Source organism: Triticum aestivum, chromosome 6D (assembly GCF_018294505.1).
Source record: "Triticum aestivum cultivar Chinese Spring chromosome 6D, IWGSC CS RefSeq v2.1, whole genome shotgun sequence".
NCBI lineage: Eukaryota > Viridiplantae > Streptophyta > Magnoliopsida > Poales > Poaceae > Triticum > Triticum aestivum.
Window position 1 is genome coordinate 388113633 of NC_057811.1, and position 18612 is coordinate 388132244.

At 46.2% G+C, this 18612-nt stretch overlaps 1 protein-coding gene across 1 annotated transcript; it reads left to right on the forward strand.

The window, feature by feature from the left end:
- Nucleotides 1-13869: 13869 nt before the first annotated feature.
- On the forward strand, nucleotides 13870-18122 carry LOC123145283 (short-chain dehydrogenase/reductase family 42E member 1). The gene is made up of 5 exons (XM_044564656.1): nucleotides 13870-14262; nucleotides 14828-15170; nucleotides 15376-15647; nucleotides 16595-16794; nucleotides 17233-18122. The coding sequence occupies exons 1-5, from the start codon at nucleotides 14073-14075 to the stop codon at nucleotides 17671-17673; spliced, it is 1446 nt and encodes a 481-aa protein (XP_044420591.1). The 5' UTR covers nucleotides 13870-14072; the 3' UTR covers nucleotides 17674-18122.
- Nucleotides 18123-18612: the final 490 nt, after the last annotated feature.

An 18612-nucleotide genomic window follows, 5' to 3' on the forward strand; every position in this document is an offset into this window, starting at 1 on the left:
TAAATAGCATGGTAATTTTCTTAAATAATCCTAATATGCTAGGTATTCAAGAATAGTAAAAACTTCCTTATGAGTGTGTTGAATACTAACAGAAGTTTGATGCTTGATGATTGTTTTGAGACATGGAGGTAGTGATTTCAAAGTTGTGCTAGTTGAGTAGTTGTGAATTTGAGAAATACTTGTGTTGAAGTTTGCAAGTCCCGTAGCATGCACGTATGGTAAACGTTGTGTAAAAAATTTGAAACATGAGGTGTTCTTTGATTGTCCTCCTTATGAGTGGCGGTCGGGGATGAGCGATGGTCTTTTCCTACCAATATATCCCCCTAGGAGCATGCGCGTAGTGCTTGGTTTTTGATGACTTTTAGATTTTTGCAATAAGTATGTGAGTTCTTTATGACTAATGTTGAGTCCATGGATTATACGCACTCTCACCTTTCCATCATTGCTAGCCTCTTCGGTACCGTGCATTGCCCTTTCTCACATTGAGAGTTGGTGCAAACTTCGCCGGTGCATCCAAACCCCGTGATATGATACGCTCTTTCACACATAAACCTCCTTATATCTTCCTCAAAACAGCCACCATACCTACCTATTATGGCATTTCCATAGCCATTCCGAGATATATTGCCATGCAACTTTCCGCCATCCCGTTTATCATGACATGTTCATCATTGTCATATTGCTTTGCATGATCATGTAGTTGACATAGTATTTGTGGCAAAGCCACCGTTCATAATTCTTTCATACATGTCACTCTTGGTTCATTGCATATCCCGGTACACCGCCGGAGGCATTCATATAGAGTCATACTTTGTTCTAGTATCGAGTTGTAATCATTGAGTTGTAAATAAATATAAGTGTGATGATCATCATTTTTCTAGAGCATTGTCCCAAGTGAGGAATAAATAAAAAGAGAAAGGCCATAAAAAGAGAAGGCCCAAAAAAAATGATGAGAGAAAAAGACAGAAGGGACAATGTTACTATCCTTTTACCACACTTGTGCTTCAAAGTAGCACCATAATCTTCATGATAGAGAGTCTCTTGTTTTGTCACTTTCATATACTAGTGGGAATTTTTCATTATAGAACTTGGCTTGTATATTCCAACAATGGGCCTCCTCAAGTGCCCTAGGTCTTCGTGAGCAAGCAAGTTGGATGCACACCCACTTAGTTTCTTTTGTTGAGCTTTCATATATTTATAGCTCTAGTGCATCCGTTGCATGGCAATCCCTACTCTTGCATTAACATCAATCGATGGGCATCTCCATAGCTCATTGATTAGCCTCGTTGATGTGAGACTTTCTCCTTTTTTGTCTTCTCCACATAACCCCCATCATCATATTCTATTCCACCCATAGTGATATATCCATGGCTCACGCTCATGTATTGCGTGAAGGTTGAAAAAGTTTGAGATTACTAAAGTATGAAACAATTGCTTGGCTTGTCATCGGGGTCGTGCATGATGAGAGCATTCTTGTGTGACGAAAATGGAGCATGACTAAACTATATGATTTTGTAGGGATGACCTTTCTTTGGCCATGTTATTTTGAGAGGACATAATTGCTTAGTTAGTATGCTTGAAGTATTATTATTTTTATGTCAATATTGAACTTTTATCTTGAATCTTTCGGATCTGAATATTCATACCACAATTAAGAAGAATTACATTGAAATTATGCCAAGTAGCATTCCACATCAAAAATTCTGTTTTTATCATTTACCTACTCGAGGACGAGCAGGAATTAAGCTTGGGGATGCTTGATACGTCTCCAACGTATCTATAATTTTTGATTGCTCCATGCTATATTATCTTCTGTTTTGGACATTATTGGGCTTTATTATTCACTTTAATATTATTTTTGGGACTAACCTATTAACCGGAGGCCCAGCCCAGAATTGTTGTTTTTTGCCTATTTCAGAGTTTCGCAAAAAAGAATACCAAACGGAGTCCAAACGGAATGAAACCTTCGGGAACGTGATTTTTGGAACGAACATGATCCAAAGGACTTGGACCCTACGTCAAGAAAGCTACCAGGAAGCCACGAGGTAGGGGGCGCGCCTACCCCCCTGGGCGCGCCCTCCACCCTCGTGGGCCCCATGTTGCTCCACCGACGTACTGCTTCCTCCTATATTATACCTACGTACCCCCAAACGATCAGATACGGAGCCAAAAACCTAATTCCACCGCCGCAACCTTCTGTACCCATGAGATCCCATCTTGGGGCCTGTTCCGGAGCTCCGCCGGAGGGGGCGTCGATCACGAAGGGCTTCTACATCAACACCATAGCCTCTCCGATGAAGTGTGAGTAGTTTACCTTAGACCATCGGGTCCATAGTTATTAGCTAGATGGCTTCCTCTCTCTTTTTGGATCTCAATACAATGTTCTCCCCCTCTCTTGTGGAGATCTATTCGATGTAATCTTCTTTTGCGGTGTGTTTGTTGAGACCGATGAATTGTGGGTTTATGATCAAGTTTATCTATGAACAATATTTGAATCTTCTAAATTCTTTTATGTATGATTGGTTATCTTTGCAAGTCTCTTCGAATTATCAGTTTGGTTTGGCCTACTAGATTGATCTTTCTTGCAATGGGAGAAGTGCTTAGCTTTGGGTTCAATCTTGCGGTGTCCTTTCCCAGTGACAGTAGGGGCAGCAAGGCACGTATTGTATTGTTGCCATCGAGGATAACAAGATGGGGTTTTTATCATATTGCATGAATTTATCCCTCTACATCATGTCATCTTGCTTAAAGCGTTACTCTGTTCTTATGAACTTAATACTCTAGATGCATGCTGGATAGCGGTCGATGTGTGGAGTAATAGTAGTAGATGCAGGCAGGAGTTGGTCTACTTGTCTCGGACGTGATGCCTATATACATGATCATACCTAGATATTCTCATAACTATGCTCAATTCTATCAATTGCTCAACAGTAATTTGTTCACCCACCGTAAAATACTTATGCTCTTGAGAGAAGCCACTAGTGAAACCTATGGCCCCCGGGTCTATCTTCCATCATATTAATCTTCCAACACTTAGTTATTTTCGTTGCTTTTATTTTACTTTGCATCTTTATTATAAAAATACCAAAAATATTATCTTATCATTTCTATCAGATCTCACTCTCGTAAGTGACCGTGTAGGGATTGACAACCCCTTATCGCGTTGGTTGCGAGGATTTATTTGTTTGTGTAGGTGCGAGGGACTCGTGCGTAGCCTCCTACTGGATTGATACCTTGGTTCTCAAAAACTAAGGGAAATACTTACGCTACTTTGCTGCATCACCCTTTCCTCTTCAAGGGAAAACCAACGCAGTGCTCAAGAGGTAGCAATACCCTACACTGAGTTTGGCAAGGGAGTACAATAGTGATCAAGGAGTAGATCACTGAACAGCGATCAAAATTATCCTTAGTGGAATAAGGATATGTTTCTTGATTATGGAGGTGACAAAAGGTTCGTCGTAAAGGGTTATGTCGATGCAAGTTTTGACACTGATCCAGATGACTCTAAGTCTCAATCTGGATACATATTGAAAGTGGGAGCAATTAGCTAAAGTAGCTCCGTGCAGAGCATTGTAGACATAGAAATTTGCAAAATACATACGGATCTGAATTTGGCAGACCCGTTGACTAAACTTCTCTCACAAGCAAAACATGATCACACCTTAGTACTCTTTGGGTGTTAACCACATGGCGATGTGAACTAAGATTACTGACTCTAGTAGACCCTTTGAGTGTTGGCCACATGGTGATGTGAACTATGGATATTAATCACATGGTGATGTGAACTATTGGTGTTAAATCACATGGCGATGTGAACTAGATTATTGACTCTAGTGCAAGTGGGAGACTGAAGGAAATTTGCCCTAGAGGCAATAATAAAGTTGTTATTTATATTTCCTTATATCATGATAAATGTTTATTATTCATGCTAGAATTGTATTAACCAGAAACTTAGTACATGTGTGAATACATAGACAAACAGAGTGTCACTAGTATGCCTCTACTTGACTAGCCCGTTGAATCAAAGATGGTTAAGTTTCCTAGCCATAGACATGAGTTGTCATTTGATTAACGGGATCACATCATTAGAGAATGATGTGATTGACTTGACCCATTCCGTTAGCTTAGCACTTGATCTTTTAGTATATTGCTATTGCTTTCTTCATGACTTATACATGTTCCTATGACTATGAGATTATGCAACTCCCAATTGCCGGAGGAACACTTTGTGTGCTACCAAACGTCACAACGTAACTGGGTGATTATAAAGGTGCTCTACAGGTGTCTCCGATGGTACTTGTTGAGTTGGCATAGATCAAGATTAGGATTTGTCACTCCGATTGTCGGAGAGGTATCTCTGGGCCCTCTCGGTAATGCACTTCACTACAAGCCTTGCAAGCAATGTGACTAATGAGTTAGTTGCGGGATGATGCATTACGGAACGACTAAAGAGACTTGCCGGTAACGAGATTGAACTAGGTATTGAGATACCGACGATCGAATCTCGGGCAAGTAACATACCGATGACAAAGGGAACAACATATGTTGTTATGCGGTTTGACCGATAAAGATCTTCGTAGAATATGTAGGAGCCAATATGAGCATCCAGGTTCCGCTATTGGTTATTGACCGGAGACGTGTCTCGGTCATGTCTACATAGTTCTCGAACCCGTAGGGTCCGCATGCTTAACGTTCGGTGATGATCGGTATTATGAGTTTATGTGATTTGATGTACCGAAGGTAGTTCGGAGTCCCAGATGTGATCACGGACATGACGAGGAGTCTCGAAATGGTCGAGACGTAAAGATTGATATATTGGACGGCTATATTCGGACACCGTAAGTGTTCCGGGTGGTTTCGGAGAAAACCGGAGTGCCGGAGGGGTTACCGGAACCCCCCGGGGAAGTATTGGGCCTTAGTGGGCCTGAGGGGGAGAGAGAGGGCAGCAGCGCAGGAGGTGGCGCATCCCCTCCCATGAGGAGTTCGAATTGGACTAGGGGAGGGTGGCACGGACCCTCTTTCCCTCTCCCTCTCCCTCTCTTTCCTTCCCCCTTCCCTCTTCCTAGTTGGACTAGGAAAGGGGAGTCCTACTCCTACTAGGAGGAGGACTCCCCCCTCCTTGGCGCGCCCCAAGGGCCGGCCGGCCTCCCCCTTGCTCCTTTATATACGGGGGCAGGGGGCACCCTAGAACACACAAGTTGATTGTTCCAAGCCGTGTGCGATGCCCCCCTCCACCATAATCCACCTCGATCACATCATAGCGGTGCTTAGGCGAAGCCCTACGTCGGTAGCAACATCATCACCGTCATCACGCTGTCGTGCTGACGGAACTCTCCCGTGAAGCTCTGCTGGATCGGAGTTCGTGGGACGTCATCGAGCTGAACGTGTGCTGAACTCGGAGGTGCCGTGCGTTCGGTACATGGATCGGTCGGATCGTGAAGACGTATGACTACATCAACCGCGTTCTCATAACGCTTCCGCTTACGGTCTACGAGGGTATGTGGATGACACTCTCCCCTCTCGTTGCTATGCATCACAATGATCTTGCGTGTGCGTAGGAATTTTTTTGAAATTACTACGTTCCCCAACATGCGCAGCCCTGCCGGGGCGGACCGGCTCGCCAGAGCTGGCCCGCTGCATGACTCGCCCTCTCCCCATGGCCGGAGGGTCGACAGTCTCGACCTCCTCCTTCGAGGACTCCTCGACCACATCTTCAATGAGAGGGGCCCCGGTGCCGGCGCTGCTGGCCTCCCCAGCGGATTCCTCCCACTGGGCGAGCTCCCTCTCCTCCACGGCCGCCGCAACCTCGTCGTCCACGCCGCCAGCACTGCCGGCCTCCTTGGAGAGCTCCGCCTCCGCTGCCCTGGCGGCGATATAGTCCAATTCTGCCTGGGTGGTGTCCTAGACGAGCAGCGGCTCGGCATGGACGTACTTCTCCGACAGCTTGTCAAAGAACTCCTGCACCTGATCCTCCCCCGGCTCGGCCCAATTTGGGTTAAGCCCGTGCGCGTTGAAGTCCGGCATCATGGCGATGGTGTCGTTGCGGCGTGAGTTATTGCGCAGCGGGACCACCCCCGCCGGCAACCCAAACAAGGGCCCCTTGGCGACCTTGCCGGCCTTCGCAGCCTTGCCGGACCTCTCGGCCTTACCGTCGCGGTTCACGTCGAGCTGAAATAGCCATTGGCAAAAGTGGGCGTGCCCCATCACCGTGAAGTTGTGGTTCAAACCAGGGCGAAGCCTCATGATGTCAGCCGCATTCTTGAAAAGCCAGGCCGGCCTCCCCTTGTTGTGCAGAGGAGCGATTCGGCAGCGGATGAAGTCCGCCCCAATCATCTCCAGGGTAAGCCCGACAACGGTGAGGCAATGGATCCTGGTGGTGGTGACCTTGAGCTTCTCATCCTGGGCGTCGACATCGCCCCAGTCATTTCTGCGAACCGGCGGCGCCTGGCGAACCCGGCAAAATTCCTGTGGATCCTCCTCCTCAATCCAGCACCACCAGCTCCGCCACTCCTCCCACCTCTCCTTCTGAGCGCCCTCCGGGTATGTCCCTTTCTCCTGGGTCCTTGGGATCCAGGTGACACAACCGGAGATGGCGCCTCCCTTTTGGATCCGAGGATAAAAGTAGTGGCGGAAGAGCGTCGTATTTTGGAGCACTCCGTGAAGCCCTCGCAGAGATGGGCAAAAAGAGCCATGCACGCCACGACATTCGGAGTGAAATCCAGAAGGTGGAAGTCGTATGTGTGCATGACATCATTGAAGAAATCGAAGAAAGGGGGCAGAGGCCGCAGGAAAAGTAATCGACAAAGAATGGGTACCGATTCGGGCCGGCCTCGGCGAAATCAGCAAGGATGATACGCGTGGCCAGATGCCCCGTCGTCTTCCCCCTGTCTTGCACCCCCACAGGGGCTTGAAGTAGTCCCGGAGGTGGACCATGTCGACCGTCGAGGGAAAGTAGGCGAACTGCGTCCGCCGCGCCGCCAACTCGCTCTCCGGCGGCTCCTTCCCCCGGTGTCCTTGGCCACTCCCTTGCCTTTGCTGGTTTTGGGTGCCATGGCGGCTGCGAGAGGCGAAGGATGAAGAACAGCGAACACGCGGCGGCGGCGAGCGAGAGCAAGAGCTTGGGAAGGAAGAAGGAGGGGATGGCGGTTCCGAGATTGGAGAAGGCACAGAGGGTAAATGAGCAGCGCACCTGCGGTTATTCCTTTTTATGGGGAAGGCGTGGGCCGCCTCTTTACCATTTACTGTGACGTGACACATGCGTGCAGGAACCACCCCACGCATGACCCCCACGTCACGCATGACCCCCCACGTCACGCGTTCAACGCAGGTCGTGGGGAAGCGCAGTGAGCGGAAAAATTATTGTGATAAAAATCCGCCCCGCCTGCCTGCGCACCGTTCTGGGCCTAGCCCAACAACGCACCACGCTTATGTGTGGCCCAGGCCCGGGGGCTCCTGTCGGTGTACTAAAGTAGGGGCTCTCCTTTGTACCCCTTTACTTGTACACGGGCAGTCAGAGCCGCGCTCGCGACCACACTGAGCAGGGCAGAGGAGGGAAGCCAGAGCACAAGACGACCAAAGCAACGCCAAGACCAGAGACACAAAGAGCAAGAGTGCGAGGCAGACTCCCCCGGCGAGACCCTTGCCGGGGCAACTTGCCCGATGCCAGCAGAGTGCGCCACCCTCGAGCCCAAGGGTTCCAACATCATCAACCACATTGGAACCAAGGCTCGGGAGGTGCCTCTGTGGTGGCATGCAGATCTTCGTCAAGATCATAAACACACAAGATCAGATGAGGACCAGAAGACGACGAACCTCGGCGGGATCCTAGCCGAGGAAATCCATGAGACCCCCGACAAGACCCTTACCGGGGACGACCGCGGTGCCACGGCAGCCGGAGCCACGGCAGCCGGAGCCCCGGCAAGGCCCTTGCCGAAGACACCTACGAGGCCGCAATCAGGCCCGCGTCTGCCAAGACTACACTGCCGCTCCCATGCAGCTGCTAGCTCAACCAGCTGGGCAGGCACCTGCGTGGCAGCATGCGGCCTCTACACCGACCCAGCTAGCACCTGCGTGGTGGCATGCAGATCTTCGTGAAGACTCCACCACCGCGCCAGCCCAGCAGCCAGCCGACGTGGCGCTGCAACGCCTCATCAACTCGGACGCACATCGGAGCCAGGCGAGGCAGCGACAACTGGGACGAGCTTCCTTGTCGTCCCCGATAAAGCAAGAGGGGCACGTCGGCAGCGCATTAAATGCGTTTGTTCGGCGGTGCTAGAGGATAGACTCATCCACTGTACACCTTTCCACCTCCTGTGTGCCACTGTGGCGACCCCTTTTGTCTATAAAAGGAGGCCCGAGGCATCCAGGAGAAGGATTCGGATCTTTTGAGCAACACACACACCGTAGCTAGCTCAAGAGCTCAAGAACACTCAAATACATACACCAAAGCAGGACTAGGGTATTACGCATCTTCTCGGCCCGAACCTGGGTAAACGAACCTTGTGCTGACCGCCAGACCCGCTCTTTGCACAACCCCGCGCCCGCCAACCATAGAAGGGATCCCAGTGATTCCATAGGTGTCGTTTCCACCGACAACTAGTTTCAAGAAAAGGGCAAAGGGAAGAAGGGGAACTTCAAGAAGAACGGCAAGCAAGTTGCTGCTCAAGTGAAGAAGCCCAAGTCTAGACCTAAGCCTGAGACTAAGTGCTTCTACTGCAAAGGGACTGGTCACTGGAAGCAGAACTGCCCCAAGTATTTGGCGGATAAGAAGGATGGCAAAGTGAACAAAGGTATATTTGATATACATGTTATTGATGTGTACTTTACTAGTGTTTATAGCAACCCCTCGGTATTTGATACTAGTTTAGTTGCTAAGAGTAGTAACTCGAAACAAGAGTTGCAAAATAAACAGAGACTAGTTAAGGGCGAGGTGACGATGTGTGTTGGAAATGATTCCAAGGATGATAAGATCACTATCGCACACTCCCTTTACCTTCGGGATTAGTGTTGAACCTAAAATAAATGTTGTTTGGTGTTTGCGTTGAGCATGAATATGATTAGATCATGTTTATTGCAATACGGTTATTCATTTAAGTCAAAGAATAATTGTTGTTCTGTTTACATGAATAAAACCTTCTATGGTCATACACTCAAAATAAATGGTTTATTAAATCTTGATCGTGTTGATACACATATTCGTAATATTGATGCCAAAAGATGCAAAGTTGATAATGATAGGGCAACATATTTGTGGCACTACCGTTTAGGTCATAATGGTGTAAAGCGCATGAAGAAACTCCATGCTGATGGGCTTTTGGAATCACTTGATTATGAATCACTTGATGCTTGCGAACCATGCCTCATGGGCAAGATGACTAAGACTCCGTTCTCCAGAACAATGGAGCGAGCCACTGACTTATTGGAAATAATACATACCGATGTATGCGATCCAATGAGTGTTGAGGCTCACGACAGGTCTCATTGTTTTCTGACCTTCACAGATGATTTGAGCAGATATGTGTATATCTACTTGATTAAACACAAGTCTGAAACACTTGAAAAGTTCAAAGATTTTCAGAGTGAAGTAGAGAATCATCGTAACTAGAAAATAAAGTTTCTACGATCTGATCGCAGAGGCAGATATTTGAGTTACGAGTTTGGCCTTCAATTAAAACAATGTGGAATAGTTTCACAAACTCATGCCACCTGGAACACCACAGCATAATGGTGTGTCCGAACGCCATAACCATACTTTATTGGATATAGTGCAATCTATGATGTCTCTTACCGATTTACCACTATCGTTTTGGTGTTATGCATTAGAGACAGCTACATTCACGTTAAATAGGGCACTGTCTAAATCCGTTGAGACGACACCGTATGAACTATGGTTTCGCAAGAAACCTAAGCTGTCGTTTCTTAAAGTTTGAGGCTGCGATGCTTATGTGAAAAAGCTTCAACCTAATAAGCTCGAACCCAAATCGGAGAAATGTGTCTTCATAGGATACCCAAAAGAGACTATTGGGTACACCTTCTATCACAGATCCGAAGGCAAGATCTTTGTTGCTAAGAATGGATCCTTTCTGGAGAAGGAGTTTCTCTCGAAAGAAGTGAGTGGGAGGAAGGTAGAACTTGATGAGGTAATTGTACCTTCTCCCGAATTGGAAAGTATTTCTTCACTGAAATCAGTTCAAGTGATGATTACACCAATTAGTGAGGAAGTTAATGATGATGATCATGAAGCTTCGGATCAAGTTACTGTCGAACCTCGCAGGTCAACCAGAGTACGTTATGCACTAGAGTGGTATGGTAATCCTATTCTGGAGTTCATGTTACTTGACCATGACGAACCTACGAACTATGAGGAAGCGATGATGTGCCCAGATTCCGCGAAATGGCTTGAGGCCATGAAATCTGAGATGGGATCCATGTATGAAAACAAAGTGTAGACTTTGGTTGACTTGCCCGATGATCGGCAAGCCATAGAAAATAAATAGATATTCAAGAGGAAGACGGATGCTGATAGTAGTATTACTATCTACAAAGCTAGACTTGTCAGAAAAGGTTTTTGACAAAGTTAAAGGTGTTGACTACGATGAGATTTTCTCACTCGTAGCGATGCTTAAATCTGTCCGAATCATGTTAGCAAATTGCCACATTTTATGAAATCTGGCAAATGGATGTCAAACTACATTCCTTAATGGATTTCTTAAAGAAGAGTTGTATATGATGCAACCAGAAGGTTTTGTCGATCCTAAAGGTGCTAACAAAATATGCAAGCTCCAGCGATCCATCCATGGACTGGTACAAAGCATCTCAGAGTTGGAATATATGCTTTGATGAGTTGATCAAAGCATATAGTTTTATACAGACTTGCGATGAAGCATGTATTTACAAGAAAGTGAGTGGGAGCACTACAACCTTTCTGATAAGTATATGTGAATGACATATTGTTGATCGAAAATGATGTAGAATTTTCTGGAAAGCATAAAAGGAGTGTTTGACAGGAGTTTTTCAAAGAAAGACCCCGATGAAGCTGCTTACATATTGAGCATCAAGATCTATAGAGATAGATCAAGACGCTTGATAAGTTTTTTTAATGAGTACATACCTTGACAATTTTTTGAAGTAGTTCAAAATAGAACAGTCACAGAAGGAGTTCTTGCCTGTATTGCAAGGTGTGAAATTGAGTAAGACTCAAAGCCCGACCACGCAGAAGATAGAAAGAGAATGAAAGTCATTCCCTATGCCTCAGCCATAGGTTCTATAAAGTATGTCATGCTGTGTACCAGATCTATTGTATACCCTACACTGAGTTTGGCAAGGGAGTACAATAGTGATCTAGGAGTAGATCACAGGACAGAGGTCAAAATTATCCTTAGTGGAATAAGGATATGTTTCTCGATTATGGAGGTGACAGAAGGTTCATCATAAAGAGTTACGTCGATGCAAGCTTTGACACCGATCTGGATGACTCTAAGTCTCGATCTAGATACATATTGAAAGTGGGAGCAATTAGCTAGAGTAGCTCCGTGCAGAGCATTGTTGACATAGAAATTTGCAAAATACATACGGATCTGAATTTGGCAGACCCGTTGACTAAACTTCTCTCACAAGCAAAACATGATCACACCTTAGTACTCTTTGGGTGTTAACCACATGGCGATGTGAACTAAGATTACTGACTCTAGTAGACCCTTTGAGTGTTGGCCACATGGTGATGTGAACTATGGATATTAATCACATGGTGATGTGAACTATTGGTGTTAAATCACATGGCGATGTGAACTAGATTATTGACTCTAGTGCAAGTGGGAGACTGAAGGAAATTTGCCCTAGAGGCAATAATAAAGTTGTTATTTATATTTCCTTATATCATGATAAATGTTTATTATTCATGCTAGAATTGTATTAACCAGAAACTTAGTACATGTGTGAATACATAGACAAACAGAGTGTCACTAGTATGCCTCTACTTGACTAGCTCGTTGAATCAAAGATGGTTAAGTTTCCTAGCCATAGACATGAGTTGTCATTTGATTAACGGGACTTGACCCATTCCGTTAGCTTAGCACTTGATCGTTTAGTATGTTGCTAGTGCTTTCTTCATGACTTATACATGTTCCTATGACTATGAGATTATGCAACTCGCGAATACCAGAGGAGAACTTTGTGTGCTACCAAACGTCACAACGTAACTGGGTGATTATAAAGGTGCTCTACAGGTGTCTCCGATGGTACTTGTTGAGTTGGCATAGATCGAGATTAGGATTTGTCACTCCGATTGTCGGAGAGGTATCTCTGGGCCCTCTCGGTAATGCACATCACTATAAGCCTTGCAAGCAATGTGACTAATGAGTTAGTTGCGGGATGATGCATTACGGAACGAGTAAAGAGACTTGCCGATAACGAGATTGAACTAGGTATTGAGATACCGACGATCGAATCTCGGGCAAGTAACATACCGATGACAAAGGGAACAACGTATATCGTTATGCGGTTTGACCGATAAAGATCTTCGTAGAATATGTGGGAGCCAATATGAACATCCAGGTTCCGCTATTGGTTATTGACCGGAAACGTGTCTCGGTCATGTCTACATAGTTCTCGAACCTGTAGGGTCCGCACACTTAACGTTCGGTGACGATCGGTATTATGAGTTTATGTGTTTTGATGTACCGAAGATCGTTCGGAGTCCCGGATGTGATCATGGACATGACGAGGAGTCTCGAAATGTTGAGACATAAAGATTGATATATTGGACGACTATATTCGGACACCGGATGAGTTCCGGGGGTCACCGGATATTTATCGGAGTGCCGGTGGGTTATCGGAACCCCCGGGGGAACTAATGGGCCAACATGGGCCTTGTGGGAGAGAGAGAGGAGAGGGCCTAGGGCTGGCCCCCCCCCCCTTGGGAGTCCGAATTGAACAAGGAGGGGGGCGGCGCCCCCTCTTTCCTCCCTCTCTCCCTCTCTCCCTCTCCTTCCTTCCCCCTTCCTCCTTCCTAGTTGGACTAGGAAAGGGGAGTCATACTCCCACTAGGAGGAGGACTCCCCCCTCTCCTTGGCGCGCCCCAAGGCTGGCGGACCTCCCCCTTGCTCTTTTATATACGGGGGCAGGGGGCACCCTAGAACACACAAGTTGATTGTTCCAAGCCGTGTGCGGTGCCCCCCTCCACCATATTCCACCTCGGTCATATCGTTGCAGTGCTTAGGCAAAGGCCTACGCCGGTAGCTTCATCATCATCGTCATCACGCCGTCGTGCTGACGAAGCTCTCCCTCGACACTCTGCTAGATCGTGAGTTCGTGGGACGTCACCGAGCTGAACGTGTGCAGATCGCGGAGGTGCCGTACGTTCGGTACTAGGATCGGTCGATCGTGAAGACGTACGACTACATCAACCGTGTTGTCATAACGCTTCCGCTTACGGTCTACGAGGGTACGTAGACAACACTCTCCCCTCCCGTTGCTATGCATCACCATGATCCTACGTGTGCGTAGGGAATTTTTGAAATTACCACGTTCCCCAACAGAACCATCTCATTCTAGACTAAGAGTAAATATGAAAAATCTACCAAATTAGAAGAATCTCAACCTAGGTTTACCACTCACTTCTAAATCGACATATACTTTTCTATGTATAAGTTGACATTGAAAAGTACAATTTCTTTAGTGAAAAGTACAACATTTTAAGTGAAAAGTATAACTTGTATTATCGCCTAGGCACACACATAACCATGCACAAAAATACTCCAATCCTTCCAAGGGTATTTGAGTGTAATTAGCTGTTGAGCTGCAAAATTTTGCAAAATTTACAAACAATCAGCAGATGTGTTTGGGTGCAAGGCGCCGCGAGAAACCCCCGTCATCGGCCGCCGGTTGCCACACACACGGGAACGTCCGAAGGTCAGGTAAACCTGCCTGCCTGTGCCTTGGCCAGGCAGCTCTGCCCACAGGGAGGCAACCAAGAATTTAAAGCGGCAACGAGATCGTCGGCGGCGCCGGAGCCGGATCCTGCTCCGCCTTGTTATCTCCGCCCCGCAACCCCCACGCCCGAACCTGCAGCCGAGATGCATCTGAGCGAGAACGAGGGGATCGAGGGCGTGCGGTTCGCGGTGACCGGCGGGCAGGGCTTCGTCGGCGCCGCCCTCTGCCTGGAGCTCATCCGCCGCGGCGCCCTGGAGGTCCGCTCCCTCGACCTGCGCGCCTCCTCCTCCTGGTCCCAGCAGCTCCTCGACGCCGGCGTCCGCTTCTTCCAAGGTTGCTCTCTCCCTCCCTCAAATTACCGTGGTTTTTTGCTCAGTTTAAAATGCCCCCGTCTAATGGAGTTCATGTAGTAGATAGGTTGCTGTTAGACGCACACAGTTGACAGAATTGCTTTCCAGACCATGATACATTATGCTGCCACCCTTTCTTACTAGGATATAGTCCTACCACTGAATCAAGCTTCAAATTAGCGTCTGTTCCACAGAGATTTTACTGTCAGTACACCTCGGTGTGTTTGTTTGGCTTCAAGTAGAGAGGGCTCTTGCATGGTTACTTCTTAAAATAGTAACACTAACGGTATCTATTAGACCATCGTGCCTTGAATTGCCTGACAGTACTGCTCTGAATCAACCTGCAAATTAGTGTCGGAGGTTTTACCTCAGTACTCCTTGCCTCCTTGGTGTGTTTGTTTTGCTTCAAGTAGAGAGGGTTCTTGCATGGTTACTTCTTAAAAGAGTAACTCTAACAGTATCTATTATACCATCATTCCCTGAATTGTCTATCAACGCCAGATATACACTGAATTATAAAGTATCTGCTGGATTACTTTGTGTTGCAGGGGATGTTCGGAAGAAGGAGGATGTGGAGAAGGTTTTCCGCAATGTGGACTGTGTCTTCCACCTTGCTTCATATGGAATGTCAGGGAAAGAAATGGTTCAGGCAGGACGAACAGATGAGGTCAATATAAACGGGACGTGCAATGTACTGGATGCTTGCCATGAGCATGGTGTTAGAAGGCTTGTGTATGTAAGCACGTATAATGTGGTGTTTGGAGGAAAGCCAATTGTCAATGGCAGTGAGACGTTGCCTTATTTTCCCATCGAAGACCATGTTGATGCTTATGGGCGTAGCAAATCGATCGCTGAACAGTTGGTGCTGAAGAGCAATGGTCGGCAAGCTAAGTAAGTATAACTTTTTTGTTGTTGTCATGATTCATATTTGTCTGCCTCTGCAACGATGCCATGTATATGATGGGTTTATTCTCTAGTACAACTATATTTGTTCAAAACAAATATTTGGTTTGTTTTGAACTCAGACTGGCATTTGGTAGTACTTGACACCATGCAGGCTGTCTTAGTGTCATACTGATCTGATGTTTGCCTACAGGAGTAATAAAGGTACTCGTCTTTATACATGTGCAATACGCCCGGCTGCTATCTATGGTCCAGGTGAAGAGCGTCATCTTCCAAGAATCCTGTCTCTTGGAAAATTGGGATTAGCATCTTTCAGGATTGGGGCTCCAAATGTGAAGACAGATTGGGTCTATGCTGATAATCTTGTTCTTGCACTGATATTGGCAAGTATGGGACTTTTAGATGACATTCCTGGCAGGAAGGGAACTCCTGTAGCAGCTGGTCAAGCATACTTCATATGTGATGGTAATTCCTGTTAGCCCTCATGGTTTCTGCTCCTGTCCTAGTATTATTAATACATAGTCCCTCCGTCTGAAAATACTTGTCGGAGGATGTATCTAGACGTATTTTAGTTCTAGATACATCTATTTTTATCCATTTCTCCGACAAGTATGTCTGGATGGAGGGAGTACTTACTGAGCTATAAACTCATATTCATTGTACAATGTTCTGAATATTTCATATGTGATAGTTATTCCTGTTAGCCTGCATGGTTTCTGCTCCTGTCCTAGTATTATTAACCTTATATACAGTTATTGAATTATAGTATTATACACTTATACTCCCTCCGTCCCAAAATAAGTGTCGCTAATTTAGTACAAAGTTGTACTAAAGCAGCGACAGTTGGTTACTTTAATTGAACTACTGACAGACCCGCAAAAAAACTACTGGCAGAATCGGTGATTTCATCCCTGGACTTTCACAATAATGCCACTGTTAAGGATGTATGTTCTACTTGTTACTACCACATAACTTGTTCGGTGGCTGTTTTGTTACCAGAATTGGGCATTTTGTAGTGGTGTCCGCATTGTGGCTGTGAACCCTGTAGTATCTGGTTTGTCTTAATAAAAATTTGGGGCAAACCTTTTCTTAAAAAGAGGAAAAAAAACTACATAATTTGTGTAGGCTAAAAGTACTTCACTAATTTTCAGATGACACTACACTGCATAAGTCTGAAAGTACTATTTTGCTACTTTTATTTCCACTTGTTCCGAACCTGGAGAGTTCAAAGCTTAATGGTTACGAACTTAATTGTAGCATGTATGTGATGCTTTATTAGCTTTGTTTACTTTCAGTAAATACACACGACCTAAAGTATGGCATTTACACTTTCTTTATTACTAGAAGTGTCTGATTATACTTTAAATAAATTGGCATTGCCTTATTGCGGGAATTTGCTTTTTTTTTTTCAGGATCGCCTGTTAATACTTTTGATTTTATCATCAGTCCCTTATTTCGAAGTTTGGGCTATCCGGTTCCTCGAGTTACACTAGATACCTCTGTTGCCCTCGCAATTTCAAGAATCTTTTTGTTCATGTCCACACTATTCTATCCGTGGTTAGATAGTAAATGGATTCCTCAGCCTCTTCTTCTTCCTGCTGAAGTATACAAGGTACCTGTATTTGTCATGTTTTAATTACTTTACCTAGTCTTTGTTCCTTGAAAGAAAACTATACTGCTGTTCTTTCATGTAAGGTGGATATATTTTGATCATAATTTCTGTGTACTATCTTCATATGGCAACCGTGTTCATCACTCTGAGCCATGAATAACAATAGATCCTTTTTTTCTTCTTTGGTTTTCTATGAGCTTGAACCTATTCCACCTAATATAGCTACGGCAGATCTGCAGTTTATGAATCAGAGCTTACAGTATTTTGAAAATTGTCATTTTCAAGGTATATCTGTAGTTCTGTACTGACTACTTATGCTTTACTAGTAGGCAAGTAGACTTGCTATAATATTACTATCGACAAGTGACTGATGAGTGGCAACAAATCATTGCCTGTATACAGGGATCATAAACTAATGCTGGTAGTTCATATTGACAGGTGGGTGTTACACATTACTTTTCATATCTGAAAGCTAAGGAGGAGCTTGGCTATGTGCCTGTGACGAGTCCACAGGAAGGCCTGGCCGCAACCATCTCCTATTGGCAAGAGCGGAAGAGGAGAGAGCTCGATGGCCCGACGATATTCACCTGGGTTGCAGTAATAGCCGGGATGCTGGCTGTGTTCTCCGCCGCTTTCCTTCCACCCGTCGGTCCGCTCAAATGGGTGCTCGCCATTGATCTGTTCGTTTTCCGCTCGGTGCTGGTAACCCGGATAGTCTTTGTGGCCGCGGTCGCGGCGCACGCGGGCGAAGCCGTCTACGCCTGGTTCCTGGCGAAGAAGGTCGACCCGAGGAACGCTACGGGGTGGTTCTGGCAGACCTTTGTCCTGGGGTTCTTTTCCCTCCGGTTTCTGCTCAAGAGAGCAAGAGCGAGGGCGTGATTTGTGTGTTGTACAACCTACTATCTGGGAGTTCATAACAATGGATTCCAGTAGAAATTCCCCAGCGGTTGTAACCCCGGTGCTGCTGCTGCTGTAAAATGTGCACCCTGAGGTTTGTGTAATGTAGTGTATCAGGCATGCATGTCCGTCGCCTTGCCATGCTTTACACGAGCTTGGCATTGAACCGAAGGTTGCGTCACATGGACACATGGTCGGTCGGGTCGTGCCTGTGAGGCTGTGACCCTCAAGTATCAAGTGTCATTTGTTTTGAGTGGTTGTAACAATCACTGTCGGTCTGTCAGGCCAAATGTGACCGTTCAACCGACACAAATTCTAAAGCTTTCATCGATGTAGCACTACACACTGAACTGTATAATATCTGTGGGCTTGACGCAGCTCGTTTTTCTTGCGTAGCAGAGTCGGTATGTTGCAGGAACTAGATTATTGTTGTTGTCCCTGATTTGTTTTGCTTCGAGCTACCACTACGGCGCTACCAACCCTTTTTTTTGCGGGGAAATAGCGAAAGCTTTATTGCTTAAAGGCGTTCGCCGAGCAGTCTGCCAAAAGGCTACTGATCAGGAAGCTAGGAGTATTATCGATCCAGCTTTCGGTCACATCAATTGTGCAGGCTTGCTTAGCACAAATATGAGAAGGACCGTTAGCCGATCTTACAATATGCCGAATATCAAAATAAGTAAACTACCAGAGAGCTCTCCAATTTCTAACAAGATAGGGGCCACGACTGAGCGAGAGTCATGGCGAGTGGTCCAGAGGTTGGCGACCTCCAAGCAGTCCGTCTCCACAATGACGTTTGTAAAACCCCTCTAGCTTGCGTAGATAACTCCGTCGCGCACTGCCATCGCCTCTGCAATGAAGGGATCCGTGACTCCGGGGTATGGTTTGCTCCATGCTCCTAGAAATGAGTTAGAGGACCGGGCT

Coding starts and splice junctions, on each gene's coding strand:
- LOC123145283 (XM_044564656.1), top strand. CDS start 14,073: ATGCATCTGAGCGAGAACGAGGGGATCGAGGGCGTGCGGTTCGCGGTG. Junction 14,263..14,827: donor CGGCGTCCGCTTCTTCCAAG/GTTGCTCTCTCC, acceptor TTTGTGTTGCAG/GGGATGTTCGGAAGAAGGAG. Junction 15,648..16,594: donor AGCATACTTCATATGTGATG/GTAATTCCTGTT, acceptor TTTTTTTTTCAG/GATCGCCTGTTAATACTTTT.